The following is a 15,186-nucleotide window of genomic DNA, read 5'->3' as shown; positions in this document are numbered from 1 at the left end:
TATACCGAGTATTTTTAGTTTGATTTATATTTCAAATCTCATTTTATTTTATTCCATCTATTTTCAATCAAAATAGAAATCTAATTTTCATAATTCGAGTTGAATAGGTGAAGACTAAACAGTTTCGACAATTTTAATTTTTAAAAACCAAACCGGATAATAATATATCTCCACGTTTTGTCTCTAGAAAAATCGAAACTCACGCGTCTCTCGTTCAACGAAAGTAGCACGAAACCCACCCTCCTCTCTTCCCCTATAAAGACTCCACTACCCATCTCACAATTTCCATACTCTCATTCAAGCTTAATATTATCATCTCCTATATTTATTTAGTCTTTTTAGTTTTTGTTTTTACTTTTTTTTTCTTTCTTTCTTTGTAGAGAAGAAAAAAAACCAAAATAATCTCCAAAAATTCACAACCTTTCTTCTTCTTTAATCACTCTGCAACTCCAGATCTGTAACAGATATTCTGTATATACGCCTATACATACATATATTTAGGTTTTGATTTTTTAGATATGGGAACAGAAGTATTGAGGCCACAAGATTGCATCAGAGAGTCGCCGGCGATCTTCAATCACCGGAAAAGTTACTACGGAAACGGCGTCCCGAAAGTTAACCGGAAACCGGCCCGGTCAGTCAAGCCGGAGAACCGGCGAAAGTCGCCGGAGCCGAAGAAATCGGCGACCGATGATGATTTGAGATCTAGAAACCCTAAGATTGTGTTAGGTCAAGTCACGTTATTACGAAGAGGCGAGTCGCTTGACACGAAAGTGAAATCAAGTGATACGAAACAAATTAAGGAAGTTATGGTGAAATCAAGTGATGCGAAACAAATTAGTAAGGAAATTGCGGTGAAATTAAGTGATACGAAACAAATTAGCAAGGAAATCACGGTTTATGGAACCGGTAGGTTAGGTCCGGATCCGAAGATAATTCCGAAACAGGTTAGGTTTGGATTACCGGATACGTATGCTGGATCGGCGTTTTTCACGTCTCCAGCACCGAGTTCGTTGCCTTTGCCTTCTTTTTTTAAGAAGGATTGTGGCGGTGGTGTGAAAACGGTGGATGATTCGGCAGCAACTAGGGATTTGAGGCGGTTGTTGAGGTTGGATTGAAAGGGGGTCGGTAATATTGGTTGTCGGAATTATGTTTCTACTAGTTTGATTTGAAGCTATTCTCGTGTTTTCGAGATGTTTTGAACCTCGCCATGATATTTTTTCACAAGTGGAGAGGAGTAAACATCTGAAAATAGAGGTAGTAAACAAGTGGATTAGAGGAATTATCATCTAATTAAAATTTAAGTAAGTTATGGATATATAGATTATGCTACATATGTATGTAATATAACTAAGTTGTATGGGGTTATTTAGGGGAAGAATCAAAGTTGGTTAAGAGGTGGAGATTGTGGAGCAGTGTGTGTGATTGGTAAGAAGAAGCTTTGTTTGTTAATAATGGATGATTTGGGTGTGTGTGTAAAAATAAATCTTGAGAATGAATTTCTTAAAAAGGGTGTAGTAGTTTATGTTGGGAAGTTGTTTAGCAGCTTGGTAATTTATGTAGTGTTTGGTTCTTGAGATGTCTTCTCTGTAATTTCTAAGCTTTGTTTTCTTATGTAAAATCATATGTAAAATCAACAGCAACAGCAGCAGCTTGGTTGCTTTAAGTTTATGTTATGATTATAATAAAATTGTGTTTAAAGATTATGGTTTGCAATTTGCAAGTGTTGAGAGATCATGAATTACTAATTGAATTTATGTTTGAGTTTTGTATAATTTGCTGTTTCTTTTCACAAGATCATACAGGAGAAGTGATTATGAATCACAAACCATTTGATGAATCACAACCCAGAAAAGATAATTAGCTTTCAGATGAATGGGACAGGTGATGGATGTGCTGTTTCATTTGCATTTACAGCTGACAAAAGAATGAATGGAAGCAAGCTTTTCGAATATTATCCTAAATTTTGTCATTTTTAGTGGTATGTTAGCCATCAGGTACTTGACATTATAAACAATAGTAGAAGTCGATTGTTTAAAAGAGAAGTGGGTATTGTATAAAGTATTACATTAAAGTAATGTAAAATTTAGAGTAATAGCAAATGCAAGCCAGTTGTGATTTATTTAATTTTAATTATTATGCTAAATGCAAGTTGTGAAAATTGGGTAAAGAAGATAGGGATGGAATTTATGGACAAAGGAAGGGGGGGGGGGAGTTTAGTTGGTGTTGACGAACGGAAAGAGACATGGGGTGGGGGAAGGCATTATTGGGGGGATGTGTTGGACAAGCCAAAATTGACCTAATCAACACAAGGGGGGTGACTCCAGACTTGGCCTACTCCCTTATTGTTTTACAAAGAGCATCCTATGCCGGCTGATAAAAGTAATAATTTTATTAAAATAATATTTTTCTCCGGTTTCTACATAATAGATACAGTGTATTTTTATTATTGGTTTCAACCGTATTACTTTAAAGAGATTTAACTGTACCACTAAAATCGAAGGGAAGTGTCGAATTTCGGAGTAATTTTTTAAAATTCAGAGCATAAGAATGTAAATAGACAAAATGAGCTTTACATTTTTTTTAGAATTGTTGATGTGCATCCATTGAGGATATTTAAGTCTTTTCATCTCTATTATGTTTTGGATTTGAAATTTAAATTATGCCATCTCCATAAAAATTAAAGTTAAGTTGGTCTTAACTGGTTCAAAAACAATTTAAGCTCATTTCGATAACCTCGAGAAAAAATGATATCCATATTATTCATGTTTATTATGCTCGTAAAATGTGGAAAGGCTCGGAATATTTTTAATAAGTTTCTTGAATTTGAAAAATAAAACCCAAACAACTTCAGCTGTGAAAATATAAAATAAAAAATAGTGCTCGATACAGTTTTTAAAAAAAAGTTTGTTACAGCAAAAATGAAGGGTCTGTTTGGCCATCTCATTATAAGGGGTTTATTAACTTATAAGTAATAAGTATTTATCAACGATTGTCTGTAAACTCGACTTATAAGTCGAATTTACATCTTATAAGCTGCTCAATGTTAATAACGACATATTTTTTTCTTAATTTATTTTAATTTTTTACTTTTTAATTAATTTTAGCTTTAAATATATATTTTTAAATGTTAATCTAATATAAAATTAGTGAATTAAGATAATTATAATTAAAAAATATTTATTTTAATTCTTTTAAGTAGAAAAATTTCTGGCTTATAAGGAAAAGTATTCAAACACTTATCTATTACTATTACTATTAGTATTATATAAAAGACGAAATATTGAAAGTTTTGGTACGGTACTTGTTTTTTGGTACACGCTGAATTTACTGAATTATCCTTATTTTACTTAAAAGTTTTATTAACCTTAGGAATCGAATTATAATAGAAAAAAAAATAAAAATTATTTTCAATTATAACACGTTACCTTTTTTATTTTTCTAAATTAAAACAATTTCTTTAAATATCACACCCTTAGTAATCGAACTATAATAGAAAAAGAAATAAAAGTCGTTACCAACTATAAAACGTTACCTTTTTATTTCTCTCAATTAAAACAACTTATCTAAATATTACAGACAAGTTTATTTAATAAAATTTACTATTATATAAAAGACGAAACATTGAAAATTTTGGTAAGGTACGGTACCTGTTTTTTGGTACATGTTGAATTTACTGAATTATCTTTATTTTACTTAAAAGTTTTATTAGCCTTAGGAATTGAATTATAATTGAAAAAAAAATAAAAATCGTTTTCAATTATAATACATTACCTTTTTTATTTTTTTAAATTAAAACAATTTCTTTAAATATCACACCCTTGGTAACCGAATTATAATAGAAAAGGAAATAAAAGTCGTTACCAACTATAAAGCGTCACCTTTTTATTTCTCTCAATTAAAACAACTTCTCTAAATATTCCATACAAGTTTATTTAATAAAATATAATAATAATATTATAACCACCAATAACTAATAAATTACCTTTTTCAACTACTTAATTATTTATTTTATTTAATTATTATTTTACTTAAAAACTTTGTTAATCTCCTTAACTTTAACAATCAATAAATTCATAACTCCTTTACAAAAATAACTTAACATCATCATCCCTATTCCTCGACAATACAAAACCCTCTCTTCTTCAAACAATGCAAAAGTCAAAATCATGTGCAGCTCTAACCAGTAGCTGTCACAGATATATTTTTTATAGGGTCCACATTAAAAAATATTTGTTTTATATAATTTTTAGTATTAATGTAAAGACAAATATACTTAAAATAAGTATTATCTTACAATTCAATTACATAAACAAAATAGGAAAAAAATTATTTAATTTTTAAAGTCAAATTATTTATCTATCTATATTATTATATTAAATACGAAACTTTACGGTACTTCCTTCAATTTCATAATTTCCATTTTTTATTTTTTTTAAGACGAAACATTGAAAATTTTGGTACGGTACCTGTTTTTTGGTACACGCTGAATTTACTGAATTATCCTTATTTTACTTAAAAGTTGTATAAGCCTTAGGAATCGAATTATAATAAAAAAAGAAATAAAATTCATTTTCAATTATAACACGTTACCTTTTTTATTTTTCTAAATTAAAACAATTTCTTTAAATATCACACCCTTAGTAATCGAATTATAATAGAAAAAGAAATAAAAGTCGTCACCAACTATAAAACGTTATAATTTTATTTCTCTCAATTAAAAAAACTTCTCTAAATATCACAGACAAGTTTATTTAATAAAATATAATAATAATTTTTTTTTATCGTAGGTAACCCACAGCCGTTATCGTTCGGTAATAGCCTGCAAACCACGTGAACCAAGGTAAACCGCATTTAAGCGACATGCTCTGACTCAGGAGGCATAATCATAAATTCTCCTCCCGTAAGATTCGAACCTGTGACCAAGAGGATAATTATACCCTCTTTAACCAGCTGAGCCAACCCTTGCGGGCGAATAATAACTAATAAATTACCTCTTTCAACTACTTAATTGTTTATTTTATTTAATTATTATTTTACTTAAAGACTTTGTTAAGTTTCTTTACTTTAGCAATCAATAAATTCGTAACTGCTTAACAAAAATAACTTAACATCATAATGCAAAAATCTTCTGGACAACAATAACAATCTAATCTCATAATGCAAAACCCTCTCTTCTTGAAACAAAGCAAAAGTCAAAATCACCTGCAGCTCTAACCTGTCGTAAATATATTTTTTACGGGGTCCATATTAAAAAATATTTGTTTTATATAATTTTTAGTATTAATGTAAAAACAAATATACTAAGTAAGTATTATCTTACAATTCAATTACATAAACAAAATAAGAAAAAAAATTTTGATTTTTGAAGTCGAATTATTTATCTATTTATATTATTATATTAAATACAAAACTTTACGATACTTCCTTCAATTACATAACATTTTTTAATTTTTTTTAATATTTTACTCAAATGCCCTTACTTAATTAATATCTAACCAATTACCTTTATAAGTAAAATGCGTTGCTTTTTTTTTTTATTTTCACCAACTAAAACAACTCTTTCTCTACAAATATTTTAGACAATTCTTTTTAATCTATACCTTTTTAAATAAAATATGTTGTCTTTTCTATTTTCTTCAAATAAAACAAATCTTTCTCTAAAAATATTATGCACAATTCTTTTAAATATATGCTGATTATCTATCTATTAATCTATCTATCTTCTATATTGTCTATACTATTATATTAAAGACGAAACAATCTAAGTTTTGTTCGTAGTCGGGCTGGTCACCGTAATTATAGTATTATTTAAAATAAAACACTTTCATAAATAGAAAAATATTCATTACAAAATTATAACATGTCTAATGATTTTCGTTAAAACAAAAATAAAATATAAAATTCACCTAGCCGGGCTAAACAAAATTATACAATTGATCAAATTTTAAATAAAATATTAAAAAAATTTACATATAGTTAGTTGGATTTGAAGAATCAGGCTAAAATAAAATAATAAATAATATTGATCCCACTAAAAATATTATATTATTGGACCAAACCTTTGACAAGAATAAAAATTTGCAAGGAAATTTGCGGGGTCGATATAATGTCATCAAACTAAAACAAAATAATACATATTATCCATTCGGTCTAAAATAAAATAATAATCAACCTGGGCTAAAAAAAATAAAAATTAAATAATAAATATAATTAGCTGGATTTGGTTAATATAACGGGACTCAAACTAAAATAATTTTTTTGCCAATGATACATAAAATTTTAACATGGATTCGGGTTTTAACTTATTAAACAAATATAAATCTGAATATTGTTAGTTGGATTTGATCGGTGAACAGAGTAATGACAGTTCGTATACTATTGATCTCAGCTAAAATTTACATTTTAATTAAACATAATAATCTTTCGTAAGCGCGCTTATAACTATCAATAAAAATATAAAATTTCAATCATTAAATTATTTTTAAAACTGTAATGTCACTAACTTATACAACTATGTGTATATTAATAAGCATTATCAAATCATATTATTAAAATTTCAAATAAATAAGTTTCAAAACTTAAATTTTTTTACTTAAATTAAATTCAAAACAATTATATAATATTAAAAATAATCCGTGTATCGCACGAATTTTAGGCTAATATTACTTATAAGTATTTATCTACTTATTATTTATAAGTCATTTTTTAATTTAAATTATAAATTACTAATTTTAAGATTTGCTAAACGGACACACAATTTTGTTTAAACTATTAAATCAGGAAGTACAAACTACAAACAGGAACTATAAATCCTTATCCAGCTCTTGTGATTTATTCACAAGCAGCCTGCTTCAACCCAGATCTTTTGACCTTTTTTCAAGATCTGACATTTATCTATAGGGCCATAGATAAGCCCAAAACTGCAATACAAATTAAATTCCAATCTAGGCCCAACATTTTTCTCCTCAATGCGTCCTCAATGTATGATACAGAAAACAAGAGAAATGAAATTAAGGATACTCCACACAAGATTATAAAGTTAACCGTGATAAAGTTTTTTCTTTCGTTTTCCTTGTTACATTTACCGTAATAGAGATAAATATATTTGTATTTTTTTCATATAAATTTAATATACTCTCCAAAAAAAAGAATCTATAAATTAAATATTGATTTTTTTTTGCGAATACATTATTTTCGTGCATCACTTCTAAGATTTTTCTGGCTCTAAAAAATATTATAGCTGTGCCTTGATAGTTCAAACTTTTTATTATAAATATATAGAGTCTAATTTAGCAAAAAAAAAAAAAGAAAAAGAAAATGTAGTCTAGTGAAGTGGAGGTGTATGGTAGTGTAAAAATGTGATAAGTATTAAAGTGATAAGTAAATTAATACTCATAATTTAAGTGTTTGAATAAGTTTACTTATAAGTGAGATTTTTTTTTACTTAAATGAACTAAATAATTTTATTTTTAAATATAATTATCCTAGTTTGTGAATTTTAAATTTAGATTAACATTTTTGAACAACTGTCTTAAAACATAAGCTAATAAAAAAAATTAAAAATTCAAAATAAGTTTAGAAAAAGTACTATTTACTAATATAGGGCTTATCAGCTGTAGTTAACTTATAAGCCAGCAAACAAGCAAGATTTGAAACAGCTGGGCCTGGAACAATCATTTTGTTTTGAACTCCGGGAGCTCTAGACAGAAACAAAAACAAGCACGAATAAAGGCTGAAATCTGAGTCATAAGTTATGTTGAACATAATTGTTGAAAATAAGTAAACTTTGATTATCAAATTGCATGATTCTATTGGGACCTTTCTCTAACATCTTAAGATTTTAGATAAGCTGGTTATTCAACATGGTATCAGAGCTTAGGTTGGCGAGAGAATTAATGTTCGATTCCCAGCGAATGAGGGGGAGTGTTAAATATATGATACTATTGAGGCCTTCTTCTAACACCTTAAGGTTTTAGATGAGCAAGTTACTCAACAATAATACAAAAGTTAAGATTTTTTGATGGCTCCTAATTTGATGCCTAAAACATAAGCCATAAACATTTCCAGCGGCTCATAACGAGCCCTGTGACCGTGTCTCGCATCTCCCAGTCCTGATGCTTGGCCTTAGAGTTCCGTTTGCTGGGAAGGCATAATGATTAATATATATAATCTCTGTACAAGCCATTTGCTAGCTTGGCTGTGAAATAGAATGTAGTGCATTGTGTACATTAACAAGATTAATAAATGAAGATTCTGCTGCAATCAGTCTCCCAGCTTAGACCACAAACACCAGCAACTCCGGAGCCTGAGGTTTTATTGATTTCTTTATATTAACTTTTTGGAGAACAGAGACCTCTGCATATTATCTATTTACATCATGCCTCGCAAAATTATCACTGGTGTGTGGTGACTGATAATGATGTGTTCTAGAATTACATCAACTTTAATTTATGTGCTACACAAATACTTGATCACAAATGCTCAAGCCTAAAAAAATGATCATTTATAGCCGGAATATTAATCATCGAAAGGCAGCTTACCCGGTTATAATCTTTTTTGGAAACAGGATCTTCAAGCAAAAAGAGGATCATCGAATGGCATAATATAGAGTATAGCATATGTTTTAGTAGTATCTAAAGCCGTCTCTAGCTTTGGTTGTGCAATTCTACCTCTTAATGTACTTAGAACAAGGTTTATAAATGTGTACTATTAATGTACTTAGAACAAGATTTATAAATGTGTACTATTGGTGTCTGTAATATTGTCCTCACCATTAAACTATTCATAGCAGAACACTTGCCCCTTTTCTGCTTTACCTATTATCCGGTTAATAGCTTCTTCACACATTTCATTGTCACATATTCTCAACATTACCTCGAGATAGTGGATTTCCAGTTCTTTTTGTAAATCGACATACGTTTGATTCAAATTCTCGAGTTCTTCTACCATTCCACTCCGAATTATATCATTTTCTACGTCGACGTGCTTTTGATTCAAATTCTCAAGTTCTTCTACCACTCCACTCCGAATAATATTGACCCCGTGCTGATGTAAAACTTCAATTAAGCATGCCACTTCTCGAAACAGAAAAATATTTCCGTCTCCTTGTAGGTCTCTATCTTCAACCAAGTCCAACAATTCATCACAGCAACTTGACATCCACGCTGCTTGGTTAAGTTTTTCTAGTGCATCAGAGTCATCAGACCCGCTTGTTTCCAAAAAATTATTGATTGACTGATGTTCTACATATTCTCGTGGTTTCAACAATAGTGGTAATCGTATATTATCTTGATGATGCTCCATCCCTTGCTGATTCTTAGATCCGTGTTCTTGCAACCCTTCGTAATGCAGTGCAGATTTCATGCTATTATGAATATTCTCTCTGCCTTGCTGATTTTCATGTTCATTTACTTGCACCAGTTCATAATGCTTATTGGATCTCATACAATATTGCATATGCTCCATTCCTTGTTTATTTTTTTCATTTGCTTGCACCACATCACAAAGCTTGATAGATCTTATACAATCTTGAATATTCTCGATCCCTTGCTGGTCTTCATTTACTTGAACCACATCACGAAGCTTAATAGATCTTATATAATCTTGAATATGCTCGATCCCTTGCTGGTCTTCATTTACTTGCACCACATCGTGAAGCTTAATAGATCTCATACAATCTTGAATATGCTCAATCCCTTGCTGGTCTTCATTTAGTTGCACCTCATCCTGAAGCTTAATAGATATCAGAAAATCTTGAATATGATCGATCCCTGGCTGGTCTTCATTTACTTGCACCATTTTAAAGTACTTGCTAGATCTGGTACAATCTTGAATTTGACCCTTTTCGGGTTCATGTGCTCGTTCAACTTGAGAATGCACACTGGATTCCATTCCAGCTCGAATATTGGTCTTGGTCCTTAGCTTATATTCACATGAATGTTCCATAACACTTAAAGGAGTATCTGACCTGATGGAGTGCATTAGTTGAGACCAAGACAATGCCTTGGTAGGAATTGTTTTACTAGTATCACCAGAATCCATTTGCCTGCTCCTTCCAACATCAGAAAGAGAATCAGAATCTTGATATTAACCCTTTGTTGGTGCAGCAAGATAGCAAGTAGTAGAACAAGAATGATGTTGTGTGTGTTTTTTGTGTGTGAATCAGTGAATGGAATAAGAGGGAGTTGAATTTTCAAGAAGAGAGGAAAATAATTATAAAAGGTGTTCAGGTTATTCTGAAATATGTATGTGAACTTGTCTCTAGTTTACAGTTTTTTTAAAGCATAGTCTTTTATTATAAATTAATTAATTTTCATTGACATTATTGATGCCTCTTGCCTCCATACCATATGATCCATCTGTCTTAAATCTCGAAGTTCTTTATTGTTCATTGTAGAAAATGATATTTATTCATTGACTTGCAACTCTTTAAATGCTTATCATGCACAATGCGAAAGTGACATAACTAATTTCAAAATCAGGATCTTTGATACTGTGAAATAAGTATATAATTAAAATCTATGCAAATCTAAGTCTATATGTATGTAGTTTATACAAGTTAGGGGTTGTTTAAGGGTCGAATCAAGTTGGTTTTAGAGGTGGACACTGTTACACCAAGACCATCTGTTTTTGTGATTTTTGTTTATGTAATGGTTAACTTTTTGATGAGATTTCTCAAGAAGAGTCTGTTGTTTTTTGGTTGAGAACAGTAACTTGTTTGATTTCGAAGTAATGATCTTTTAGTGTTGGTTCTTATGGTATGTTTTGTCAAAAAGCAGCTAGACGATTGCTCTAACTTATGTTCAGTTCAACTCAAAGTGCTGCAAGTTTATGAACTGGCAGTAGATAAGAAGTGTATTAGAGATTTTGATCTAGTTTCATCCTCTCAAAACCTAGAAGCTGATTGGCCGCATTGCAAATTTCTAAGGGTAAAAGCACAATTAAAACCTAACTGATAACTCCGGTGAGCGGGCGGCTCCGTCCGACGCTGTTTCTGGACCTTCTGGGTATGGATGAGGTGTAGCTGCTGGTTGGGCGCCTACAAAACAACACCGAAAGGGGGGTTTGACTCCCACGTCGCCTTCGGCGTAAAAATAAGAACAGGGTTTTGGAGAGGATGAAGATGTATGTATATAACAGAAATGTTGCTGTGTGTGTATGAATATATGAGAGAGCGTGAGTGTGCAAGAGTGTATATTTTTCTAACCCCTAAACCCTTCAGCCTTGGGGGTATATATAGCCCAAAGGTAGGGTTTAGGGGTAATTACCTCTAAATCAGGGCCGTTGGATCTTAGGAGTGGAGGATGCCTGACCTGGGTGGATTGCTTACACGTGTCCAGGGGAGGAACACCTTCAGAGTGTCCTAACGGCCTTCTGACACGCCCCGTGCTTGTCTGGTGTGTTGGTTGTTGATAGCTGTCATAGTCACGTGCCCACGTACCTTTCCTTGGCGGGTTGTGGGATGTGCATGTGTTTGCTGGGACCTCCCTCATGGTGGTCTTAGGCCTGATCCGGATCCGGGTAGGCAGGTGGGTCCGGATCCGGGTCATAGGATGGACCCGGGCCTGGTCTCTCCATTTGATTGTTCTGGGATAGGGGGGTCTTGGTCCATCAATCGAGCCTGGTATCCTTTAGATCCAGGTTGATTCCTAGCCGGGTCTCTTATACCCTATCATTTGCCCCCCACTCCCTTATGCAGATTTTCTGGATGAGGGAGTAGAGCAGGATTATATGGTTGCTTTGGGAGAAAAATTTCTGCTCCAGGTTGCCCCCCAATCCGGGTCTGGAGTAGTAAATGCCAATCCAGATTAAGGTAGAATAGTTGCTTCAGAAAAATTTCTGCTCTTGGTTGCCCCCCAATCCGGGTCTGGTGCAGTGGATGCCAGTCCGGATTGAGGTAGAATCGTTGCTTCAGAAAAATTTCTGCTCCTGGTTGCCCCCCAATCCGGGTCTGGTGTAGTGGATGCCAGTTTGGATTGAGGCAGAATGGTTGCTTTAGAAAAATTTCTGTTCAAGGTTGCCCCCAAGCCGGATCTGATGTAGTGGATGCCAGTCCGGATTGAGGTAGGATAGTTGATTCAAATCTGTATCTGGTTGACAATGATCCGGATTAGGGCTTTTGATCCGGGTTGTGGGCATTGGAATTTGAAAGCTTGGGATTTGTAATGTTTTTGCTTAATTCCCCCCACGAATTTGAATTTCGACAGTTAATTCCTAAAAAATCGCCCCATAATGATTATGGGTCTCCAATGCAGTTTTGTAACTGCTATTCCAGCCAACTGCACCCTGCCACGTGGCAGGGGCTGCTCCTTTTCTCGGGCCTATAAAAGGCTGTCTCTCCTCTTCTCTTATTTTTTATTTTCTCATCAAAGAAATACCCAACCATCACTTCTCTCTTGTTTTCTCCCAAAGTCTCTGAAGTCTCGCCGGCGATTTGAAGCTCTCGATTGCTGTTGCCTTGATAGTTGTTCTCCTTGCTCTTTCCTCTTTTGCTTGTGATTTGTAAGCCTTCCTCTCTTATTTTTTTTTGATTTTTCCTTTCGAGTTCTCGCACTTTTCTCCGAGCTTTTAGATGCTTCGATTTTGTTGTGGATTCTTTGTGTTGCGGCTTGTTTTTTGGTGGATGTATTTGTTTTTTGCTGATTTGTGTTTAGATCTGTTATTTTTTGGGTGTTTTTGTTTCATTTTTGTGCGAAAATCAGGCTTTTGTATTCGATTTTTCTGGGTTTAGTCTCTTTGTTCTTCGTGTTCTTGATAGAAAAACTATTTGTATCTATAAAACTCATATGTTTTGCCTTTTGATTCTCAAAATAACCGTTTGTGGGTTAGGGTTTTTGCTTTGGACCCGGGTAAGGGGTATCAGATCCGGACCCGGTTTAGTATATTTGGGTAGAATTGCATGCCTTAGGATTTGTAGTTTGTGTTTGGTTGCTCGGGATCCGGGTCTGGGTGTGTGCCAAGGGGATCCGGGTACATGGGGGGTATTTTAAGCTTTTGGCTGTTATGGATCCGGATCTGGGTATTTGTCATCAAGATCCGGGTCCATGGTTCTTTGGTTTTTTGTTTGTAGTTAGCTTGATCCGGATCGTTGATGTTTTTCCGGGTTGGACTTGCATTGGTGGTCCGGATCATTAGGTTATGGTAAAACTAACATAACGTACTTGATCCAGACCGCTTAGCAAAACAAATGAAATCTGTAGGGCCCAGGCTAACTGACCTTCATTTTAATAGGTATATGGTCCGGACCAAGGAGCGAGCTAGGAAAGTCTATAACTCCTACCCCAACTTTTCTGACGAGGAGAGCGATCCGGATTCGTCTGGTAGGGATCAGATCCGGGGCGAGATGGTGAAGAAAGGGTCCGAATCGGTTGGAACAATTACGAGCTTCCGGTTCAAGCGGCTTCCCGAGAATTCAGTTATCTTTACGCCAGAAGGCCGCTGGTCCGATATTAGGTACCATTTCGTCAGAAAGCCACCCGGGTTCGAAGATAGCATTTATTATGCCCGGATCAGATACGAGAGGCACAAGGATGGCCACCCGGGTGTGTATGACCAAGGTGCTCTGGAAGCAGCTTTTGCTTCATTTGGGATCAGCCGGGATCATTACCAGCTGAAGGATTTCTATGCTGAAGCCGACCCGGGCGATCTAGACAAAGTAATCTGGGCTGCCTTTCAGTTAACTCCCGATATCGCTTGGAGGTGGCCCGAACCCCATGAGAGGATTTTCCACCGCCCTTCGGATGGCTTCGTTCCGGTCTGGCTAGAGCACCTAAAATCCGAGTGGAGTCCTCACTGCCACATGTTTATCAAGCACTTGTGCAAGTACGTCTACAGGATATCTCCAATGCAAATAACCCCAAACGGAATTAAGTCTATGACCTGGTTCATAGCTTGCTGCAACAAGGCCGGGCTCCTGCCCACCTTCAAGTTGTTCCATCAGATTTTTTATCTCTCTAGATCAAGCCAGAAACCGTTTTATGAGCTCAGGTTTCGGGCAGCAGAGTGCGGCTTTGGTCCGGGTAGGTCGAAACCGGTTATGCACCAGACCTCGTTGAAACACTGAAACGGGGAGATTTTGATGTTGAAGGGCTTCGACCGGGAGTTTCTCCCTTATTTTACAACCGGGGAAGTTAAGACAAAGTTCAATCCAGAGAGCTTAGAGGGGGAAGCCGTTGATCAAATGAGAAAATTCTGTGGTAGTCTCGGGTTCCAGCCAACCCGAGATACTTTCATGAATCACAAACTTCTCTTCCAACTTGGATGTAAGTTCCCAACTGATCCGGGTCTTCCCTTCAATGTAGTCCCGGATTCTGGTCCTCCCTGATTTGCTTTAACTCTCTTAGATATAATGATTGTCTTTGATCCGGACCTCTCTCTCTATTGGCAGATCCGAGTCAAAGGCCTTTTGTTTCCTTAAATCCATCTTTGCTCTTTTACTTGTGATATGCTTTCAAGATGTTTCCATATGATCCGGGTCTTTTGCCTGGCCTATCGATCCGGATCTACTTTTAGCTTGGTTGAATAAAATGTTTTCCCATGATCCAGATCATAGTGCATTTTGCTTTGTTGTCCCTTGACCCGGGTTTTGCTATAGTATTTTCATTCCGGTTTTGGTTGATTTTTCCAGTATATTTATCCTGTGCTGATAGTTCGCTTTTCCCCTTTATAGGTTTGCCGCATTATAATCCTTCATTCCGGGCGATAATGTCTTCTTCAGCTTATGTAGCAGCTTTCAACTCTCTTGGCCTGGCCTATAAGACAACTAAGGGGGCTCCTGGGACCGGATCCAGATCTGCGGATGCAGAGGGTGGAGCCGAGTCTTCTGCCCCCCGGAATGTGGCTGATCCGGTCAATGCGCCCTTGGCCGAGGATCCGGACGTCCAGGAAATCTCTGATGAGGACCCTCCTTCGAAGAAGAGGAAGTCCGCCCCGGGAAAGCCTCCCCGCGGAAAAGCTGTTGTTGCTAACCGGGTCGTTTTTGATTCGGAAGGAAAGGGCCCGGATGGGGGTCTCATCAAGATAGGGACAAAGAGCCTGGTTGACCTAGCCGGGTTCATGTTTAGCATTCCCTCCGAGAAAGACTGGGAAGAAGTTGAAGGCTACAACATGGCCGCTTCCTTGAAGAGGGTAACCGGTTAGTGGGGGCAGGTATTCAACTTTCCATGGTTTTAGTTCCGGGTTGTG

At 34.9% G+C, this 15,186-nt stretch overlaps 1 protein-coding gene across 1 annotated transcript; it reads left to right on the top strand.

The window, feature by feature from the left end:
- The first annotated feature begins 285 nt into the window (after positions 1-285).
- On the top strand, positions 286-1,706 carry LOC141659197 (uncharacterized). Its single transcript, XM_074465972.1, has one exon. The coding sequence runs from the start codon at positions 519-521 to the stop codon at positions 1,116-1,118; it is 600 nt and encodes a 199-aa protein (XP_074322073.1). The 5' UTR covers positions 286-518; the 3' UTR covers positions 1,119-1,706.
- Positions 1,707-15,186: the final 13,480 nt, after the last annotated feature.

This window comes from Apium graveolens, chromosome 5 (assembly GCF_009905375.1).
Source record: "Apium graveolens cultivar Ventura chromosome 5, ASM990537v1, whole genome shotgun sequence".
Lineage (NCBI taxonomy): Eukaryota > Viridiplantae > Streptophyta > Magnoliopsida > Apiales > Apiaceae > Apium > Apium graveolens.
Note: the sequence above shows the minus strand (reverse complement) of the source record. Positions and strands in the feature narration are given on the sequence as shown.